The following is a 20,242-nucleotide window of genomic DNA, read 5'->3' as shown; positions in this document are numbered from 1 at the left end:
ACTTAAAGCATTCAATTGTTTTTCTAATCCAAAATTTACATTCTGCCAACAAGCAGTATGATAGTTTGAATGAAATCAACCCTTGTAAGCTCATAGGGAGTTATGGTTCTGTGGAGTATATATGGCCTTGTTGGAGGACTTATGTTACTGTAGGAGTGGACTTTGAGGTTTCCTATGCTCAAGATACCATGCAGTGTAACAGTCCAATGTCTGTTGCCTTTTGATCAAGATGTAGCCAGTACCATGTCTGCCTGCCATGATGATAATGAACTAAACCTCTGAATCTGTAAGTGAGCCATGTCAATTAAATGCTTTCCTTATAAGCATAGCTGTTGTCATGCTGTCTCTTCACAACAATAGAAACCCTGATTTAAAAAAAAAGAAGCAGGATGATCAGGCCTGTCACAGCAATACCCCATTCCTGGTACCAGTTTATGTCATAGTGTTCTATTGCTATAAAGAGACACCATGACCATGACTACTTTTATAAAAGAAAGCATTTAATTGGGGCTTGCTCACAGTTTACGAGGTTTAGTTCATTATCATCATGGCGAGGAACACTACTGCATGCAAGTGACATGGTGCTGAAAAATTGTCTGGAGTTCTACATCCAGATCTGTAGGCAGCAAGAAGAGAGACTTGGTATGGGCCCTGAAAACCTCAAAGCCCTCCTGCACAGTGACACACCTCTCCCAACAAGGCCACACCTCCTAATCTTTTAAAAATAGTGCCATCCCCTGGTGACCAAGCATTCAAATATACCGGGGCCATTTTCATCTAAATCACCACACCATCTCTGTTGACGGAGGTTTCTGTCCCTCCCAGTCAGTCCTGCAGCTGTTTAGTCCCAAATAAATACACTGAGGTCTACATTAATTATAAACTGATTGGCCTATTAGCTCAGGCTTGTTATTAATTAATTCTTACATTTATTACCCATTCTTACCCATTATTTTTATCTGTGGCTTGGTACCTTTTTGTGATGCAGTCACATCTTCCTATTTTGCATCCTCTGTGGCTGGGTCACGACTGCAGACTGAAACTTCCCTCCTGCCCCACCTCTACTTCCTGCCTGGCCACCCCACCTCTACTTCCTGCCTGGCCACCCCACCTCTACTTCCTGCCTGGCTATTGGCCAATCAGCATTTTATTAAAATACAATTGACAGAGTACAGACCATTTTCCCACAGCACATCTCATAAAAATTTTTCTTTAAAAATGGTAAAATACCATGAAGTAAAGCTAACACAGAAATGAATGACTTTTATGATGAAAGCTTTTAAAACAGAGAAATTGAAGAAGACACTAATAAGGAAAGAGGTTGTGGTGATATTAAAGGTCATGTGGACAGCTTCACTTAGCTACTGCTGGCGAACCTTAATAATGATCACAAAATAAAGAGAAGCTTGCTAGATATAACTTGAATGTGGGAATCATCACAAATAGGTACCTGGTTTTGTAGTAAGACAATAAAGAAATAGGAAAGACCTATATTATTGTTCTTTAAAGAAACAGAACTGATAAAAATTCCCTACCCCAAGTAACCATTAGATAAAGTTACTAAACATTCCTGAATCCTGGAATCACCCCTTCTCCTCATCTAATCTCTTTTGTGATAACCAACTTTGGGGACACCCAGATTTGTTTAAAGGTGGGACATGGTATCTTCCTGCTCAGTGCCTGTCTTCTATAAAAATTTCTATGTGGTCTGTTAGCATGTAATTTTGTGGGATTGACTTTATGTAAATTTGACTGTCAGAACAAAGAATGAATGCTATCGCTCTAAAGCCTCAAGGTATGGGGGAATGGAGCAAGGTCACTCCATTGCCCATGCAGAAGTCACACTGCTGATGTGTTTTGGGAATTAATCCTATTTCAAAGGGAAGAATCATGGCTTCACATGGTTTTTACAAATATGACAATGACTTTTTCAAAAGACAAGTGTTCCTGCAACTCTGTAAAATGGGTTACTCCCATTTTGGACGTGTACATATACACTTTCTATGGAACTGTCTATTGGTCTATCAGGTGTCTATTTACTGTATAGTCTTGTGGGCTCCAACAGCCAATCTGATCCCTCATGTTCCCATACCCCCATCCCTTCTCCCCCAGTTTACCCAGGAGATCTCTTCTATTTCCCCCTCCCAGGGAAATGCAAGTACCTCTCTTTGGGCCCTCCTTGTTACCTAGCTTCTCTGGGGCTGTGGTGAGTGAACTGGCATTCTCCTGTAATCAGATTGGTGACTATCCTAATTGTCATTAGAGAGCATTCATCTAGTAACTGATGGAAGCAGATACAGAGATCCACATCAAGTCCTAGGCCAAGCTCCAGGAATCCTGGTGAAGAGAGAAAGGAAGGATTGCATGAGCCAGGAGGTCAAGGTCATGATAGGGGAGCCCTCAGAGACAGTTGACCTGAGATCCTGGGAACTCACCAATTCTGAACCGACACCTAGAGGGCCTTCATGGTACCAGCCTAGACCCTCTACATGTGTGTGACAGTTGCATAGCTTGATCTCTTTGTGGGACTCCTAGCAATGGGATCAGGCCCTGTCCCTGGTGCTTGAGCCGGCTTTTGAGAACCTATTCCCCATGCTGAGTTGCCTTGCCTGGCCTTGATGTAGGGAGAAGAGCTTGGTCCTGCCTCAGTTTGATGTGTCATGCTTTGTAGACTCTCACGGGAGACCGGCCCCATTCTAAATGGAGATGGAGGAGGAGTAGATGGAGGTAGAACTGAGGTAAGGATAGGGAATAGGAGGAGAGGAGGGAGGGAAAACTCTAGTTGGTATGTAAAATATATGAAAAAAATTAATAAAAATAAAAAGAAAGAGTGGTGATTTCAGGCAAGTTCCCGCCTACCTAAGCTTCCAACTTGTACAAGAGAATTAAAGAAAATCTTAAACAGTGAAGGAAACTATCTACCACAGAAAGCTGATACAAATGCAGTTTAATATGGGGGCCAAGTTCCAGACCTATCTAGTGGCAAAGCTGGCAGCTTTAGTCCTGTGCTTCTGGTTTTAGAGTGAAGGCAGCAAGGAAGTTGTGGAATCTCCTTTTACAACAAAGGAAAATGTTAAGGTTTTTTTTGGCCTGACAAGCCTCTCTGCCAACACAATAATCTAAATCAAACCAAATCAAACCAAATTAGAAAAGGCCGAGGTTTAATGGATGTCAGTGCTCCCAGGAGGCCCTCCAGGAAAACACGGAGAGGGGAAAGAAGAATTGGAGAGACCACGTGTTTGTTCTCTGGGGGGTTGGGCAGTTTAAATAGCCTGTGGGAGTGGTCTTAACCCTCCCTGGGGGAGGATTCACTGTTTGGTGGGCTTTCTTGGAGATGGAGTTTGAACTGAGGCAACTCCCAGGGGAGGGGGCTTTGAAATGTAACTTTCCACCCAACATTCCAAAATGGATGCCAGGAGCTGGGGTGAAGCCTGTGTGTATTTTTAGCAGGAAACTTGACAAATGAGATAATGAGCTACCACTACTTTAAGTCATGAAATGCCATTAGATAGATCTGGGAGGGATACATGAGCAGAAATCAGACAGCTTTGGGTTTTTTCCTCTCTCTCTCTCTCTCTCTCTCTCTCTCTCTCTCTCTCTCTCTCTCTCTCTCTCTCTCTCTCTCTCTCTCTCTCTCTCTCTTTTTCTTGATATCAGGCAATCCCAAGTCTCTCCATAGTCTTTGGTGAACACCAGTCTAGGAAGCAGTATTTGTCATTAGCTGCTGAGTCCACGAGGCCCAAAGATTTTCCTGTGGGGGGAAGATTTAGTCTACCTGTCTTGGTAGGATGAGACCATTGATCCCCTGTTGTAGTGTCCAGGAAGCTAATGAGGTGGAAGGCCCCTTTTTGCTGTTTGGGTGGCTTTGCCATACCCAAAGGCAAGTCTCCAGGCAGAAGGTCTTTTGTAACCTTGTATCTTCTTGTAGATGCTATAGGATGCTGTGGGAGCTGGCATGTTTCTGTGTTGGAAGCTCTTTTGTTAAATGCCATACTTTCAGATCTGTAAAGGATGTTGAGAATTACCATTACCTCACAGTTATATTTAAATTAGACATATAAGTTAAATTTAGACATGTATTTTGCCCAATAGTTACAGCTTACCAATGCTAGTAAATGTAAAAAGATGAAAAGGATTATTTTAATAAGGCAAAGAATACTAGCACAATACTCTTATTAAAGATGATGGCAGATGACAGTGACATCAAAATGGAGGCTTCTCGCTTGTTTGTATTTTTCCAGAGCTGTTGTAATCTGGAGTTGCAAGTTTTACAGATCTTAAAGCATGCACACATTCACACAGAGAAATAAGACAAGCACACTATGGAAACAAAACACATACACACATAGACATAAAAGCATAGTGTGGTCACATTATTTTAACATCAGATAAACAAAACATTTTTGAGGAACCTGTGTCAGCTGACCAACTTAAAAATCCTGGTGTAGGCAGGCAGCAGAAGCCAGAGAAGCACACAAGTGGTTCCATTAAGGAACAGATTAGCAGACACTGCAAGCAGAAACAGAAACATAAGGATGGAACACCTATACAGTTTTAAAGTGGAAGTGTGGTGGTGGGGGGAAGGAATGGATTGTTGTAGAGAATCCCAGCATGAGACAAACAGTAAACAGCTAATGTATAGCATTTTGCTATCTGATTAAAATGAAGATACTTTAGAAAGAATAAGTAAATTTTGCCTTGTTGTTATTATTAAATAGAATTTGCTTGTATATATATTCTGAAGTTCGTTACTCATCTTTTCTTTTAGAAGTTTCAAAGTTTCTGGTTTAAGTTAAGGTCTTTGACATACCTTGAATTTTTTTTGTACAGGTAAGGTATACAGGTCTAATTTCCTATTTCAGCAGGTGAATATTTGGTTTTGCCAGCACCATTTATTCTGGCAAGTGTGTTTGGCACTTGTCAGAAATTTGTTGTTCATAAATGTCCTGGTTTATCTCTGACTCTACTTTTTTCTTTTATTGATCTCTGTCTATTTGACAATACCATGCCTTCTTTGTCACTATGGTGATCCAATATAGTTTTAAGTCAGGTAAAGTATTAGCTCTAGCTATTTTATTTTCCTATTAGGATTTCTTACCTATCTGTGTCCTTTGTATGTCCACATTAATTTGAAGATTGATTTCCTTATTCTGTGTAAAATGGATTCGGCACCAGGCTACAGAATGGGAAATGATTTCCAGAACTAAGTATCCAATAGAGGACTAATATTTAAATTAAATAAATAACTAAAAGAGCTGAAAATCAAGGAAACAAATAACCAAATTTAAAAATAGGGTCTAAATCTAAAAAGAGAATTTTCAAAATATGAAACACAAATTGCTGAGAAGTATTTAAAGCTATTCTCAACATCTTTAGCTTTCATTAGAATGCAAATTAAAATGACTTTGATATTTTATCTTACACCAGTCATAATGACCCAAAACAATAAAAGTTGACAACTCATGTTGTCAAGGATATAGAGAAAGGGGAGTACTCATCCATTCTCTGGTGGTACTGTAAACTTTTATAGCCAATATTGAAAGGAATGTGGCATTTATTTTAGGAATCTGGGAAAGATCAACCTCAAGATCCAGCTGCACCACTCTTCCTTATATACCCAGAGGACACTACATTCTGCAACAGAGACACTTGATAAAGCATGTTGATTTCTTCTCTATTCAAACAGACAGAAATTAGCAACAGTCTATATTTCCCTCAATTAATGAATAGATAGAGAAAGTGTGGTATATTTACACAGTGGAATATTTCTCAAATGTTAAAAAGTCCATGAAATTTGGAGATAAATGGATGGAGCTAGAAAATAATCTTTCTGAGTGTGGTAACCCCAACCTAAAAAGGCAAATATGGTATGTATTTGCTTATATGTTGAGCTTATTTGCTTATATGTTGATCTTAGCAGTTAAATGTTTGATTAGAATGCTATGATCAAAATAAACACAGATATGAGATATAGAGTAAATTGACTGGGAGAAGAATCTCACTAGGAAGTGAAAAAATTTTTACACACACACACACACACACACATATATACAATATATATATTTACAGATAAGGAGGGGCTGAAATGGCAGGGGAGGGAAAAAGAAGTAAGGGAAGGAATGCAGATAGGGATAGATAAAACTAAAATAAAACTAAAATAAAAAATAAAAATAAAAATAAAATCCATTTGAAGGGTTATATAGAAACCTAATACAGTAGATGCATGATATTCTGCTATATTCATAAATCAGTGTCTTATTAAGCCATCATCAGACTTCCTCCTGCTGTAGATTAGAATACAGAGACCCACAATTGGATAATGTGTAGTGAATGAAAGACATTGGAACTCTCAATCCCAAATGGAATGTCTCATCAAATTCCTCCTCTCAGAGTTCAGGAAACACTGTATAAGATAAATCAGATAGGTTTTAAAAGCCAGTGGGGATAGAAGACATCAAGGAAACAAGGCCTTCCAGACATACACATGACTGATAGAGACTGTGGCAGGCTTCTGAATTCACAGAGGGTTGAGACATATGAACCATGCTCCCCAAAATAATGATAATAGACTAAACCTCTGAAACTGTAAGTAAGCCCCCAGTTAAATGTTTTCTTTTCCAAGAGTTGCTTTGGTCATGGTTTCTTTTCAAAGCAATAGAACAGTAGTATACTTTCCTGTCTTTCCATATGTCTATTAAGTGCTGCTTACAGCATTCAATAACTTTCCTAATTCAAAGTCCCAAAGACCACATTCTGCCAGTAAAGACCATTGTCAGTCCTGTCACAGCAATATCCTCTTCCCTGATACAATTTTGTCTTCATCACTATTATTTTGTTGTGAAGAGACACCATGACCAAGGCAGCATTTGTAAAACAAAAAATTAAATTGGGGGCTTACTTATAGTCTCAGAGGCATAGGCCATTAAGTCAGGAGCATGGAAGCATGCAGTCATGGTAGTGAAGGCATGGTACTTTAGATGTAGCTGAGAGTTTCATCCTGATAAACAGGCAGAGAGAGAGAGAGAGAGAGAGAGAGAGAGAGAGAGAGAGGGAGAGGGAGAGAGAGGGAGGGAGAGAGGGAGGAGAGAGAGAGAGGTAGAGGAGGGAGAGAGAGACTGAGCCTGGTGTGGCATTTTTGAAACCTCAAAACCCACCCCTAGGGACATACTTCATCCAAGGATGCCACTCTAACATGTTAGATGCTACTCTAACATGGCCACACCTCCTCATCCTTCTAATCTTTCAAACAGTCCCACTCTCTAGTGACTGAGCTCTCAAATTTGAGTCTGTGAGGGCTATTCTTATTCAAATTGCCACAAATACTTTTTAAGGGAATTGCTGAACAAAGGAGAGAAGGAATGCATCATGTAACAACACTAACAGCAAACCTCAGTAACAATCATGGAGAAACTAAATGACAGACAATAATCCAACTAAGCAAAAGAACCAACAAAATTACAGGAGTTTGATAGAAATTTCTTAATAGTCAGCTTTAATGTAAGCAATTTCAATTCATTGTTATGTTGATAAAGATTGGTTGGCTGGGTTGAAAACCTGCATTCAGTTGTCTGCTAAAACAACACTACAACAAAAAGACCAACAATCTCTGATTCAAAGGATGGAAATCAAACTATTAAGTAAATAAGAACTGAAAACAAGTCAAAATTATGATATCTGATAAAGTAGTCTCCAAACTGTAGTCATAAGAAATAAAAAGAACCCTACATGGTAATGAATGTAACAATCAATCAAGGAGATGAAACTATTTTAAATAATTTTGGACTTGCGTTTGAGGTTCACAATTACATAAAAATAAAAATTGAGGTTAGATGGGTCATCAACATCAGGAGACTCTAATATCTCATTTTTCATAACTCCATTTTATGTGTATCTGTACCACACATATTGTGCTTTTTGAATGGCAATGGCCCTTATAGGCTCACACATTTTCATGCTTGGTTCCCAGTTGACAAGCTGTTTGTGAAGGATTAGTAGATATGACTTTGTTAGAGTAGGTGTAGCCTTGGTAGAGGTGTGTCACAAAGCCCATGCCAGGCCCAATGCCTCTCTTTGTGTGCTGCTTATGGATCAGGATGTACAACTCTCATCTACTTCTCCAACATCATGCCGATCTGTATACTACCGCCCTCCCTGTCATGATGATAATGGACTAATACCTCAAAAACTATAAGTAAGCCCAATTAGATGGTTTCTTTTATAAGAGTTGCCTTAGCCATGGTGTAACACACACACACATAGACATACACACATATGTAAGCTCAGGTATATAATATAGATAAATATTTTTAGTTAAGTTTCTGGATACAAAATTAACACAAAAATCAACGAACTTCCTATATACTAATAATAGAAATGTTGAGGAAGGAAACAGGAAAACAATCCTATTCATAAGTACCTCAAAAATACCCTGAAATAAGCCAAGAAAGTGAAAGATATCTACAAGGAAAACTTTAAAATATCCAAGAGAGACATTGAAGCAGGTAGGCAATAGAATGAACTCAAGTGCTCACGGATTGGAACATTCAATATTATAAAAATGCTGTCTTATGAAAATCAATCTATGGATTCAATGCAATGACCATCAAAATAACATCATTTAACTTGGAAAAGGGTTTCCATTACTGTGTTGAACTTCTTCTGGGATGCAGAGAGGGAATCCCTTAATGTTGGTAGAATGGGAATCTGGGTCTAAAGTCTCATGGGTTAGTGACTGACACAGACCTTGGTCTCTAAGAAAGTCAAATGGGAAGATGATATTTGGCATGAACTAGAGGATGATGGCAGTCTCTTTGTCCAAAGCCCATCTTGAGCCAGTTTTGACTATTCTTATTACAAGTAGAAAGTGTGTATTCAGGGGTAGCCAGTGCCTCAATCTAAAATGAGCTCCCTGTTTTCAACAAGTCTCTTAGTGTGTCGAGATAATGCTAATGCCCATTTGGTAGGCTCCCCCTAGTGGAAGGTGGTAAAACTGTAACTTTGTAAGTTGAAGTAAAATGGAAACAATGTGTTGCTGCCAAAACCAGAAGACTAACAGATATTCAAAAAAGTACCAGGATTTATCCCTACTGCATGTGCTGGCTTTTTGGGAACCTATTATCTTTGGATGATATCTTTCTCAGCCTAGATATAGTTGGGAGGACCTTGGACCTTCACCAAAGCAATGTGCCTTACCCTCTCTGAGGAGTGGATGGGGGTGGTGTGGCACAGTGTGGAGAGAATGGGAGGAGGGAAGGTAGTGGGAACTTGGATTGGTATGTATATAAAAAAGATAGTTTTTTAAATTAAAAAAGTGTTTAAATTTAAAAAAGCAGCATGTGAAAGAAAGAACTGGAAAAGCTAATATTTAACTGTAGACAGAATTTTTAGTCTTTTCTTAAAAATTTAACTGAAGCTAATGGAGTTTGGACTTTGTGTATAGCAGTTTCTTTCCTCCTACTGTTAGTATAAAGATATATTTTCAGTTAACTGTGTTTGAAGATACTAAGATAGTTTTGAAGTGTGAGAAACAGGAAGGCTTATAAAAGACTCTGTACAGGTTCTGAACACATAGAACATAGAAAAAGGCTGAGTTGCCCGTGAGCTCAGTCCTGGATCCAACAGAGACATGTCAACGTGGTTCATTACTCATGAGCTCAGTCCTGGATCCAACAGAGACATGTCAACGTGGTTCATTACTCATGAGCTCAGTCCTGGATCCAACAGAGACATGTCAATGTGGTGCACCAGGAGAAGGCATTCTGTGCCCCTAGCTCCACATGTGGAATCTGAGAAGGCACTTGGGTCGAGTCCTTCTCATCAGTAGTCAGAAATAGGACTTGCTGGATGCATAGGAACTCATAGAAACCCACAGCCGGGTTTCTGGTCTCATCACCACAGCAAAGCCTGAAATGGCTCTAAGTTTTGGCATCAGTATTTCTCAGTAATGGTCTAAGATTAGTTCCAATACTGGTCTAGGATCTCAGAAGTAAATATGACTTCCTGAGTCTTCCGGGCAGGTCTGTTCACCTTCATGCTGAAAACGGCTCTTGTCAGAGTCCTACAACTCAGCTTCTTTCCCTCAAAAGTAGGAACTGGCAGAGTTTTCAGCCTAAAAGTCTACCTAGTGACACAGTAAGAGTCTTCTAGGGATTCAAAGGAAGCCAAATTCACTCTCACACACAGCAACAGGGCCGTTGTTTGCCATTACAAAAATGAATTCCCATCCTAAAACAGCTACCAGAGACCCTGGTAATAAGCTGTGTTGGTTATACTTTTCATTACTGTGACTAATTATGAAAACATCTTAAAGGAGGAAGTTTTTATTTTTGTTTATGGCTTCAGAAGTTTTGGTCCATTACAACAGGACGAACATGGAAGAGTAGATAAATCTGACCCCGTAGAAAGCAGGGAGAGAGAACATTTGCACTCGCATTTTTATTTAATCTAGCCTCACAGTCAATGGATTATGCTACTCATTATTTAGCTGTCTGAAAATGTTTTCATTCATGTGTTCTTTACCCATCTTAAGTGCTTCTGAGTCTGACTAAACTGAAAGCCAAGGTTAACCATTGAAAGTCTACTCTTTGTCAACCTAACACTCAAACATATTTAATTAAACCAAATCACCTGTTTCTGGCTCCCAAAAGGCTCACGTCCATCTTCTAATGTGAATGTAGACTGAGAGAAACAGGGGAAAGTGTGCTGCAATGCTAGCTACCACGTTAAACATTCCCAAGTTTAACAGGATCAGCCTTTCCTTCCTGTTGCAGTGCAGGTTGACTGTGGGTGCTTATCTTCCAATGAGGGCTTGTCTCCATGAGATAAGTGTTTCTTGATCAGCTTCCTGATATCCAGGACGGAGAAGCACATTTAATGTAGGAGGAGAGTGCCCTACTCCAGACAGCCAGGAGTATGTTCTTTTTTCTTTTTTCTTTCTGAGATTATAACATAGACAATATTTCTTCTTTTGATTTCTTCCCCCCAAATCCTCCCACGTACTCTCCCTTGCTCTCTTTCAAATTTGCAGCTTCTTTCAGCATTAATTTTAACTGCATTCACATATGTATATGTGCATACGTATACATTTCTAAATATAACTTGCTCGTTCCATACAATGCTGCCTGTGCATATGTCTTCAGGACTAGCATTCAACAACCAATTGGTGAGCTCTTCCTGGGGAAGACCACCTTCCCTGCTTTCCATTTTATTCATTTGACTATAGTTCTTTGTGTAAAGTTGAGGGGCTCCTGGGCTTTTCCCTGTCCGCTTAGGCATGCCCAGTGGTGTCAACTTTGTTCATCCCATGTTTGAGAAGTCATGCTTTATGGAATATTTGATCACACTGTAAACCCTGAGTTTGCAATTGCATTAATTAAGTAAAATCAACCCTGTAGTGAAGAGGCTGAGTTAGCAACTAGTGGACAGAAAGTAATCACAGAGAATCAGAGAGTATCTGCAAGATGAGAGAGAGATGCACAGGAAGAAGTAGGGAGGGATTTTCGTGGCATGGGGTTTTTTGTTTTGGTGAAACAGAAGTGTGTTTATGCTCTCCTTATGAGATGACAGAAAAGAGAGAAGGTCAGTTAGTTGCTCCTCAACCTCTCTGAGATAGCAGGTTTTTCTCACAGCCTTTGACTTCTGAGTCTTACTGAAAAATAGAATAATAGAGATTTAATTAAAAGCTATATTTGGCAACAGTGATGTGGCTAGTGCCTGTCTGAACAGAATTCTCACCAGGCCATGGCCTAAGTAGTTGGCTGCTTCCAGAGGAGCAGAGCAGTTACTGCGGAGCTGAAACAGAAGTAGGTTAAAGTTCAGCCTCTGTGCCAACAAAGAAACGACAGTCATGTTGAGAGTTTCTGGGAATAGCTCAGAGCAACCCCTTTGATATTCTAGCTGTTACATTCTTTTTGCCTCTTCTTCTTCAGTGTCCCCGGAGCCTTAGATTTTATAGTTATTTCTCTTGGCAATGGGCTCCACAGCTCTGCATACAGACAAGTTGTGGTTTTCTGTAGTGCTCTCCCATCTGCTGTACAGAGAAGTTTCTTTGATGAGGGGTAAAGGCTCTACTTATCTGTGCATGTAAGGACAATATTTATAGATTGTTGCTAGGGATTATTCTGGTTTAGCAGATTATTGGCTGTAGTTTCTCTTTCAGTAACCTTGACTTCATTACCACCGAGTTAGGTTTCCAGTCCCAGGCATAGTCTCACTCTCGTTGAATGGGCCTTAAGTCCAATGAGAGAGCTATTTGTCACTGCCAAGGTAAGTGAGCTACTGCTGTACCCTTATGGCTACCACATCATGCTGGTTGTTGACGTGGTTCTTTGGCATCGTAGCTTTGTAGAACTGTTGGTTGCCTCCCTCCTTTGAAGGTACCATGAAAGTTAGTTCTCTGGGAGGGGGCCTTCAGGTCAGTTCCAGCTCAGGCTTCTCTGCATTCTGTTTCTGAAGTGTATGATGTTTTCAGTAATGGAGACTTCCATCTCTTTTTTTTTGTTTTGTTTTTCGAGACAGAGTTTCTCTGTGGCTTTGGAGCCTGTCCTGTAACTAGCTCTTGTAGACCAGGCTGGCCTCGAACTCACAGAGATCTGTCTGCCTCTGCCTCCCGAGTGCTGGGATTAAAGGCGTGCGCCACCACTGCCCAGCACGAGACTTCCATCTCTTGGAAGCAACCAAAGGCAGCAGCAATAGGTTATGTGTTATTGGGAGTCTTTGACAGCCCTGGCCAACAACTCAAAAGAGGCCTTCTGGTTTGAAGCTTTTTTAGGTAGTTTTTGGGTCTTGGAAGGAACACCATTAGCTCTGATGAGAAAAGTTCATTAAAACTGCACACACACACACACACACACACACACACACACACACACACGAAATCTGAGATAGGAAACACTCTGGAATATGTCATGACTTTCTCAAACAAGTAGAGAGTTGCATATGATTAATTCAGAGCTCAGGCTATGGGCCTCTCATCGCTATCAATGAGGAACAAGTTGTGATTATACTGATTGCTAATGGGAAGGGGGATGCTGCTCATCTTGAGACTTTCATTTTGTCAATGCCAAAGTTGCAGCACTGGCCTGACTGCTGAAAGAAGGTTTCAGTGGATCAGCCCTTGTGGTGCTGTGGTGACAGATGCTAAAAAACAATTGTGATGACAGAAACAGAAACTAGAACCCAGAAATAGAGTCCTTCACCTTCAAGGATACGGCTATTGCATTCATTTTCAGAAGAATTTCAGAAAATTTAGAAAAGCTTTAGGAAACAGACACTGAGGAAATCTACAGAATCATTAGGTCTTACTACAAAAGCTTATATGCCACAAAGTTGGAAAATGTAAAAGATATAGATTTGTTTTTAGAGAAGTACCATTTACCAAAATTAAATCAAGACCAGGTGAACAATTTAAATAGACCTATAAGTCGTGAGAAAATAGAAGCTGTCATAAAAAACCTCCCAACCAAAAAAAGCCCAGGACCTGATGGTTTTAATGCAGAATTTTATCAGAACTTCCAAGAAGAGCTGATACCTATTCTCCTTAATGTGTTTCACATAATAGAAACAGAAGAGTCATTGACAAAATCTTTTTACAAAGCTACAGTCACCCTGATTCCAAAATCACACAAAGACGCAACCAAGAAAGAGAATTACAGACCAGTCTCACTCATGAACATCGATGCAAAAATTCTCAATAAAATTCTGGCAAACAGAATCCAAGAACATATTAAAAAATTATCCATTATGATCAAGTAGGCTTCATCCCAGAGATGCAGGGCTGGTTCAACATATGAAAATCTATCAATGTAATCCATCATAAAATAAACTGAGAAAAAAACATATGATCATTTTATTTGATGCGGAAAAAGCATTTGACAAAATTCAACACCCCTTTATGATAAAGGTTTTGGAGAGGTTAAGGATACAAGGATCATACCTAAATGTAATAAAAGCAATATATAGCAAGCCAACAGCTAATATCAAATTAAATGGAGAGAAACTGAAAGCCATTCCACTAAATTCAGGAACAAGACAAGGCTGTCCACTCTCACCATAACTCTTCAACATAGTTCTTGAAGTTCTAGCAATAGCAATAAGACAACATCAGGAGATCAAGGGGATTCGAATCGGAAAGAAGTCAAACTTTCGTTATTAGCAGGTGATATTATAGTGTACATTAGTAACCCCCAAACCTCTACCAAAGAACTCCTACAGCTGATAAATTCCTTCAGTGAAGTGGCAAGCTACAAGATAAACTCAAAAAAATCAGTAGCCCTCCTATACACAAAGGATAGAGAAACAGAGAGGGAATTCAGAGAAACTTCACCTTTTACGATAGCCACAAATAGGATAAAGTATTTTGGGGTAACTCTAACCAAGGAAGTGAAAGATCTATTTGACAAGAACTTTAAGGCATTGAAGAAAGAAATTGAAGAGGACCAGAAAATGGAAAGACCTTCCATGCTCTTGGATGGGTAGGATCAACATAGTAAAAATGGCAATTCTACCAAAGGCAATCTATAAGTTCAACGCAATTCCCATTAAAATCCCAACAAAATTCTTCACAGACCTTGAGAGAACAATAATCAACTTTATTTGGAAAAACAAAAAAACCAGGATAGCCAAAACAATCTTATACAATAAAGGAACTTCTGGAGGCATTACCATCCCTGACTTCAAACTCTATTACAGAGCTACAGTAATGAAAACAGCTTGGTACTGGCATAAAAACAGAGACGTCGACCAATGGAATAGAATCGAAGACCCAGATATTAACCCACAAACCTATGAACACCTGATTTTTGACAAAGGAGCTAAAAGTATACAATGGTAGAAAGAAATCATCTTCAACAAATGGTGCTGGCAGAACTGATTGTCAACCTGTAGAAGAATGAAAGTAGATCCATATCTATCACCATGCACAAAATTCAAGTCCAAATGGATTAAAGATCTCAATATCAATCTGAACACACTGAACCTGATAGAAGAGAAAGTGGGAAATAGTCTACAACATATGGGCACAGGAGACCACTTCCTATGTATAACTCCTGTAGCACAGACAATAGGGCAACATTGAATAAATGGGACCTCCTGAAACTGAGAAGCTTCTGTAAAGCAAAGGACACTGTCATTAAGACAAAAAAAAAGCAACTTGCTGATTGAGAGAAGATCTTAACCAACCCCACAACAGACAAAGGTCTGATCTCCAAAATATATAAGGAACTCAAGAGACTAGACTTTAAAATGCTAACTAACCCATTTAAAAAAAATGGGGTACTGATCTGAACAGAGAATTCTCAACTGAAGAAGTTCAAATGGCCAAAAGACACATAAGGTCATGCTCAACCTCCTTAGTGATCAGGGAAATGCAAATTAAAACAACTTTGAGATACCATCTTACACCTGTCAGAATGGCTAAAATCAAAACCACCAATGATAGCCTTTGCTGGAGAGGTTGTGGGGTAAGGGGTACACTCATCCATTGCTTGTGGGAATGCAAACTTGTGCAACCGCTTTGGAAAGCAGTGTGGTGGTTTCTCAGGAAATTCAGGATCAACCTAACCCAGGATCCAGCAATACCCCTCCTGGGAATATACCCACGAGATACCCTATCATACTACAAACACATTTGTTCAGCTATGTTCATAGCAGCATTATTTGTAATAGCCAGAACCTGGAAACAACCTAGAAGCCCCTCAATGGAAGAATGGATAAAGAAAGTGTGGAATATATATATATATATATATATATATATATATATATATATATATATGCATTAGAGTACTACTCAGTGGTTAAAAAAATGACATCTTGAATTTTGCATGCAAATGAATGGAAATAGAAAACACTATCCTGAGTGAGGTAACCCAGACCCAAAAAGATGAATATGGTATGTACTCACTCATTAGTGGATTCTAGCCATAAAGGACATTGGGCCTATAATTCATGATCCTAGAGAAGCTAAATAGGAAGGTGAACCCCCCTCAAAAAAACACATGTAGTTATCCTCCTGAATATTGGAAGTAGACAAGATTTCCAGGCAAAAATGGAGATCTTGGGGGTGGGGGTGGGATGGGGTATGAAGAGATGGGGAGAGATGAGTGAGAAGGGGAGGATGGGGAGAACTTAGGGGAATGGGACAGTTGGGATGGAGGAAGAGCGGATATGGGAGCAAGGAGTATATATCTTAATTAAGGGAGCCATTTGAGGGTTGGCAAGAGACTGGACTCTAAAGGGGCTCCCAGGTGTCCAAGGAGATGTCCCCAGCTTGCTCCTTGAGCAGCTGAGGATAGGGTACCTGAATTGGCCCTATACTATAGCCACACTGATGAATATCTTGCATATCACCATAGAACCTTCATCTGGCGTTGGTTGGAGATAGAGACAGAGACCCATATTGGAGCACTGGACTGAGCTCCCAAGGTCCAAATGAGGAGAGAGAACATGAGCAAGGAAGCCAGGGCCACAAGGGGTGTGCCCACCCACTGTGACGGTGGGGCTGATCTAATGGGAACTCACCAAGGCCAGCTGGACTGGGACTGATGGAGCATTTCATCAAACTGGACTCTCTGAACTTGGCTGTCAAGGAGGGCTGACTGAGAAGCCAAGGACAATGGCACTGGGTTCTGAGTCTACTGCATGTACTGGCTTTTGGGAACCCATTCTGTTTGGATCATCACCTTCCTAGACCTGGAGGGAGGAGGGAGGACCTTAGACTTCCCACGGGGCAGGGAACCCTGACTGCTCTTTGGACTGGAGAGGGAAGGGGAGGGAGAATGAGGAGAGGAGGAGGAAAATGGGAGGAGTGGAGGAGGTGAAAATTTGTAATAATAATAATAATAAAAAATAAAAAATAAATAAATCCCTAAAAAAAGAAAAGAAAAACTTTAGGAAATGTTCAACATTCTTAGCCATCAGGGAAATACAAATCAAAACTACTTTGACATTTTATCTTATACATGTCAGGATGGCTAAGATCAATAACAAGTGACAGCTTATGCTTGACAAAGGTGTGGTATTTGGAGAGGGACTTGTTCATTTCCCAGCCACCCAGACTCCTAAAATAATCACACAGAAACTATATTAATTAAAATGCTGCTTTGCCAATAGCTTAAGTGTATTGCTAGCTAGCTATTATTTTATATTTTACCATGAGGCTTGTGGCCTACCGCCAAGGTTCCACCTGGTAGCTTGTGTCTTTCTCCTCTGGCAGCTCCATGACATCCCTGCAACTCCACCTTCTTTCTCCCAGCATTCAGTTTAGTGTCCCTGCCTAGCTCTACTCTGCTCTATCACAGGCCAAAGCATCTTTTTGTATTAACCAATAAAAGCAACACATATACAGGAGGACCTCCCACACCAGTGTGGAGTAGGGGAATACTCTTCTATTGCTGGTGAGAGCGCAAACTTATGCAGCCACTATATAAATCAGTGTGGCAGTTACACTAAAAGATGGGAATAAGTCTACCTCAAGATCAAGTGATACTTCTCTTGGGCATATACTCAAAGAGCAACTCCTCCTACCAAAGGACACTTGTTCAGCCATGCTAATTGCTGCTCTATTTACAGTAGTTAGAAATTAGAAACAACCTGGATGTCCATCAACAGAAGAATAGATAAAGAAACTGTACATCTATCTACACAATACAGTATTATTCAGCCATTCCAACAAATGACATCATGAAGTTGCAGGTAAATGGATGAAGACAGAAAAAAATCATTCTGAGAAAGGTAACCCAGACCCAGATAGATAAATATGGTATATACTCACTTGCATGATATTAGTTTTAAGTAAATGATAATCAAATGTTCTAGCTAGCCTATGCCAACATAAGACACAGAAACTAGAGTTATCTGAAAGGAGGAAAACTCAATAGAGAAAATACCTCCATAAGATCCAGCTGTGTGGCATTTTCTCAATTAGAGACTGATGGGGGGAGGATCCAGCCCCTTGTCGCTGGTTCCATCTATGGGCTGGTGGTCCCGGATTCTATAAGAAAGCAAGCTGAGCCAGCCATAGGAAGCAAGCCAGTAAGTAGCACCTCTCTAAGGCCTCTACATCAGCTCTTGCCTTCAGATTTGTTCCCGGTTTGAGTTTCTGTCCTGACTTCCTTTGATGATGAACAGCAATATGGAAGTATAAGGCAAATAAACCATTTCCCCCCTACTTGCTTTTGTTCATAATGTTTCAGCACAGCAATAGTAACCCTGACTAAAACAAGTTGCTGCCAGGAGTGTGGTATAGCTGTGGAAGGATTGTGGAAAGACTTTGGAAGTTTGGACTGGAAAAGCCATTGAGTGTAAGAGTTCAGTGTGATATTCTGTGGGAGCTTGGAAAACAAGGCTGTTGAGAGCAGTGCAGAAGATGGAGGCCTGGATTGTCAAGTTTCAGAGGGAAGTTTTTTTTTTCTTTTTTATTAAAAATTTCCATCTTCTCCCCTCCTCCTCCCCCTTCCCTCCCCTCCCTTCCACCCATACTCTCACTCCCTCCCTCTCCAGGCCAAAGAGCCATCAGGGTTCCCTTCACTATGTTAAGTCCAAGGTCCTCTCAACTCCCCCTAAATCCAGGAAGGTAAGCAAACAAACTGACAAGGCTCACAGTGAGCCCGTCCATGCCATAGAGTCCAAGCCCATTGCCATTGTCCTTGGTTTCTCAGTCAGCCTCCACCATCAGCCACATTCAGAGAGTCTGGTTTGGTCGCATGTTCCATCAGTCCCATTCCAACTGGGCTTGGTGATCTCCCATTAGTTCTGTCCCACCGTCTCAATGGGTGAACGCACCCCTCACGGTCCTGACTTCCTTGCTCATGATCTCTCAGAGGGAAGTTTTAAGATTCTACTGGGGCCATTTGCTATTTTGAATTGAGTTTATGCCATAATGAACAGGAGACTGGCAACATTGAAGAGAAAACTTTGCATTACTGGGAAAATTTATGCTGATTAGCTGGGTCTAATAAATTAGTGGTGATTAAGGAGAGACCAGCATCACTCAGCTGAAAACTTCTAGGAAGTGTTTCTTTTTTTCTTTTTTAATTTAATTTTAGAAACTATCTTTTTTCATTTTACATACAAATCCCAGTTCTCCCTCCCCTCCTCTCATTCCCTCCACCTTCCTTCCCACTCCACCCCCATCCAATCCCCAGAGAAGGGTAAGGCACATTGCTTTGGGGAAGGTCCAAGGCCATCCCTACTTTATCTAGGCTGAGCAAGGTATCCATTCAAAGAGAATGGGTTCTCAAAAAGTCAATACAAGCAATAGGGATGAATTTTGGTGCCACTGCCAGTGGTCCCACAGTCTGCCCCATCCATACAACTGTCACTCACATTCAGAGGGTCTAGTTTGGTGGTAGGCTGGTTTCTTCCCTGTCCAGCTGGAGTTGATGAGCTCAGGTAAGCTGTTTCAGTGGGTATCACCATTATGGTCTTGAACTCTTTGCTCATATTCTCAATCTTCCCATTCTTCAACTGGACTTTGGTAGCTCAGTCCAGTGTTCTGATGCAGGTATCTGCCTCTGTTTCCATTAGTTGCAGGATGAAGGTTGTAAGGTGACATTTAAGGTAGTCATAAATCTGACTACAGGACAAGGCAAGTTCGGACACCCACCCCTCATATTGATTAGGGTCATCCTTGTGAATTCCTGGGAATTTCTCTAGTGTTAGGTTTCTTGCTAGCCCCATAATGACTCCCTCAATAACAATACCTCTTTTTTTCTCTCATCTCTGCCCTTCTTTCATCTTGACTATTCCATTCCCTCAAGTTCTCCTCCTTGCTCCCCTTCTTCCCTCCTCTTCCCCTTGTTCCCATTCTCTCTCAACCCCCATGATACTAATTTTGTCAAGAGATCCTGTCTATTTCCTTTTTCCAGGTGGATCTATGTATGTTTTTCTTAGGGTTAACCTTGCTACTTAGCTTCTCTAGGATCATGAACTATAGGCTCAATATCCTTTGCTTTCCAGATAGTATCAACTTATGAATGAGTACATACCCTGTCCATTTTTCTGGATTTGGGCTACCTCATTCAGGATGTTTTTTTCTAATTCCATCCATTTGCATGCAAATTTCAAGATGTCATTCTTTTTTACTGCTGAGTAGTACTCCATTATGTGAATGTACCACATTTTCTTAATCCATTCTTTTTATTTTTTATTACTTTATAAATAATACCAATCAAAATTACCACTTTCTACCCTCCTCCACGACCCACCTGTTCCCACACAACTCTCCCCGCACCCCCTCCAGTCCTAT

At 40.4% G+C, this 20,242-nt stretch overlaps 1 protein-coding gene across 1 annotated transcript in view; it reads right to left on the bottom strand.

Moving 5' to 3' along the window:
- Positions 1-3,635: 3,635 nt before the first annotated feature.
- Dram2 (DNA damage regulated autophagy modulator 2) overlaps positions 3,636-20,242 on the bottom strand; it is a 108,952-nt gene continuing 92,345 nt past the window's right edge. Inside the window, exon 10 of the mRNA XM_038311046.1 lies at positions 3,636-4,002. Within this exon, the coding sequence (XP_038166974.1) occupies positions 3,997-4,002 (6 nt within the window). The 3' untranslated portion in view covers positions 3,636-3,996. The remainder of the gene's footprint in view (positions 4,003-20,242) is intronic.

Source organism: Arvicola amphibius, chromosome 14 (genome assembly GCF_903992535.2).
Source record: "Arvicola amphibius chromosome 14, mArvAmp1.2, whole genome shotgun sequence".
Lineage (NCBI taxonomy): Eukaryota > Metazoa > Chordata > Mammalia > Rodentia > Cricetidae > Arvicola > Arvicola amphibius.
Note: the sequence above shows the minus strand (reverse complement) of the source record. Positions and strands in the feature narration are given on the sequence as shown.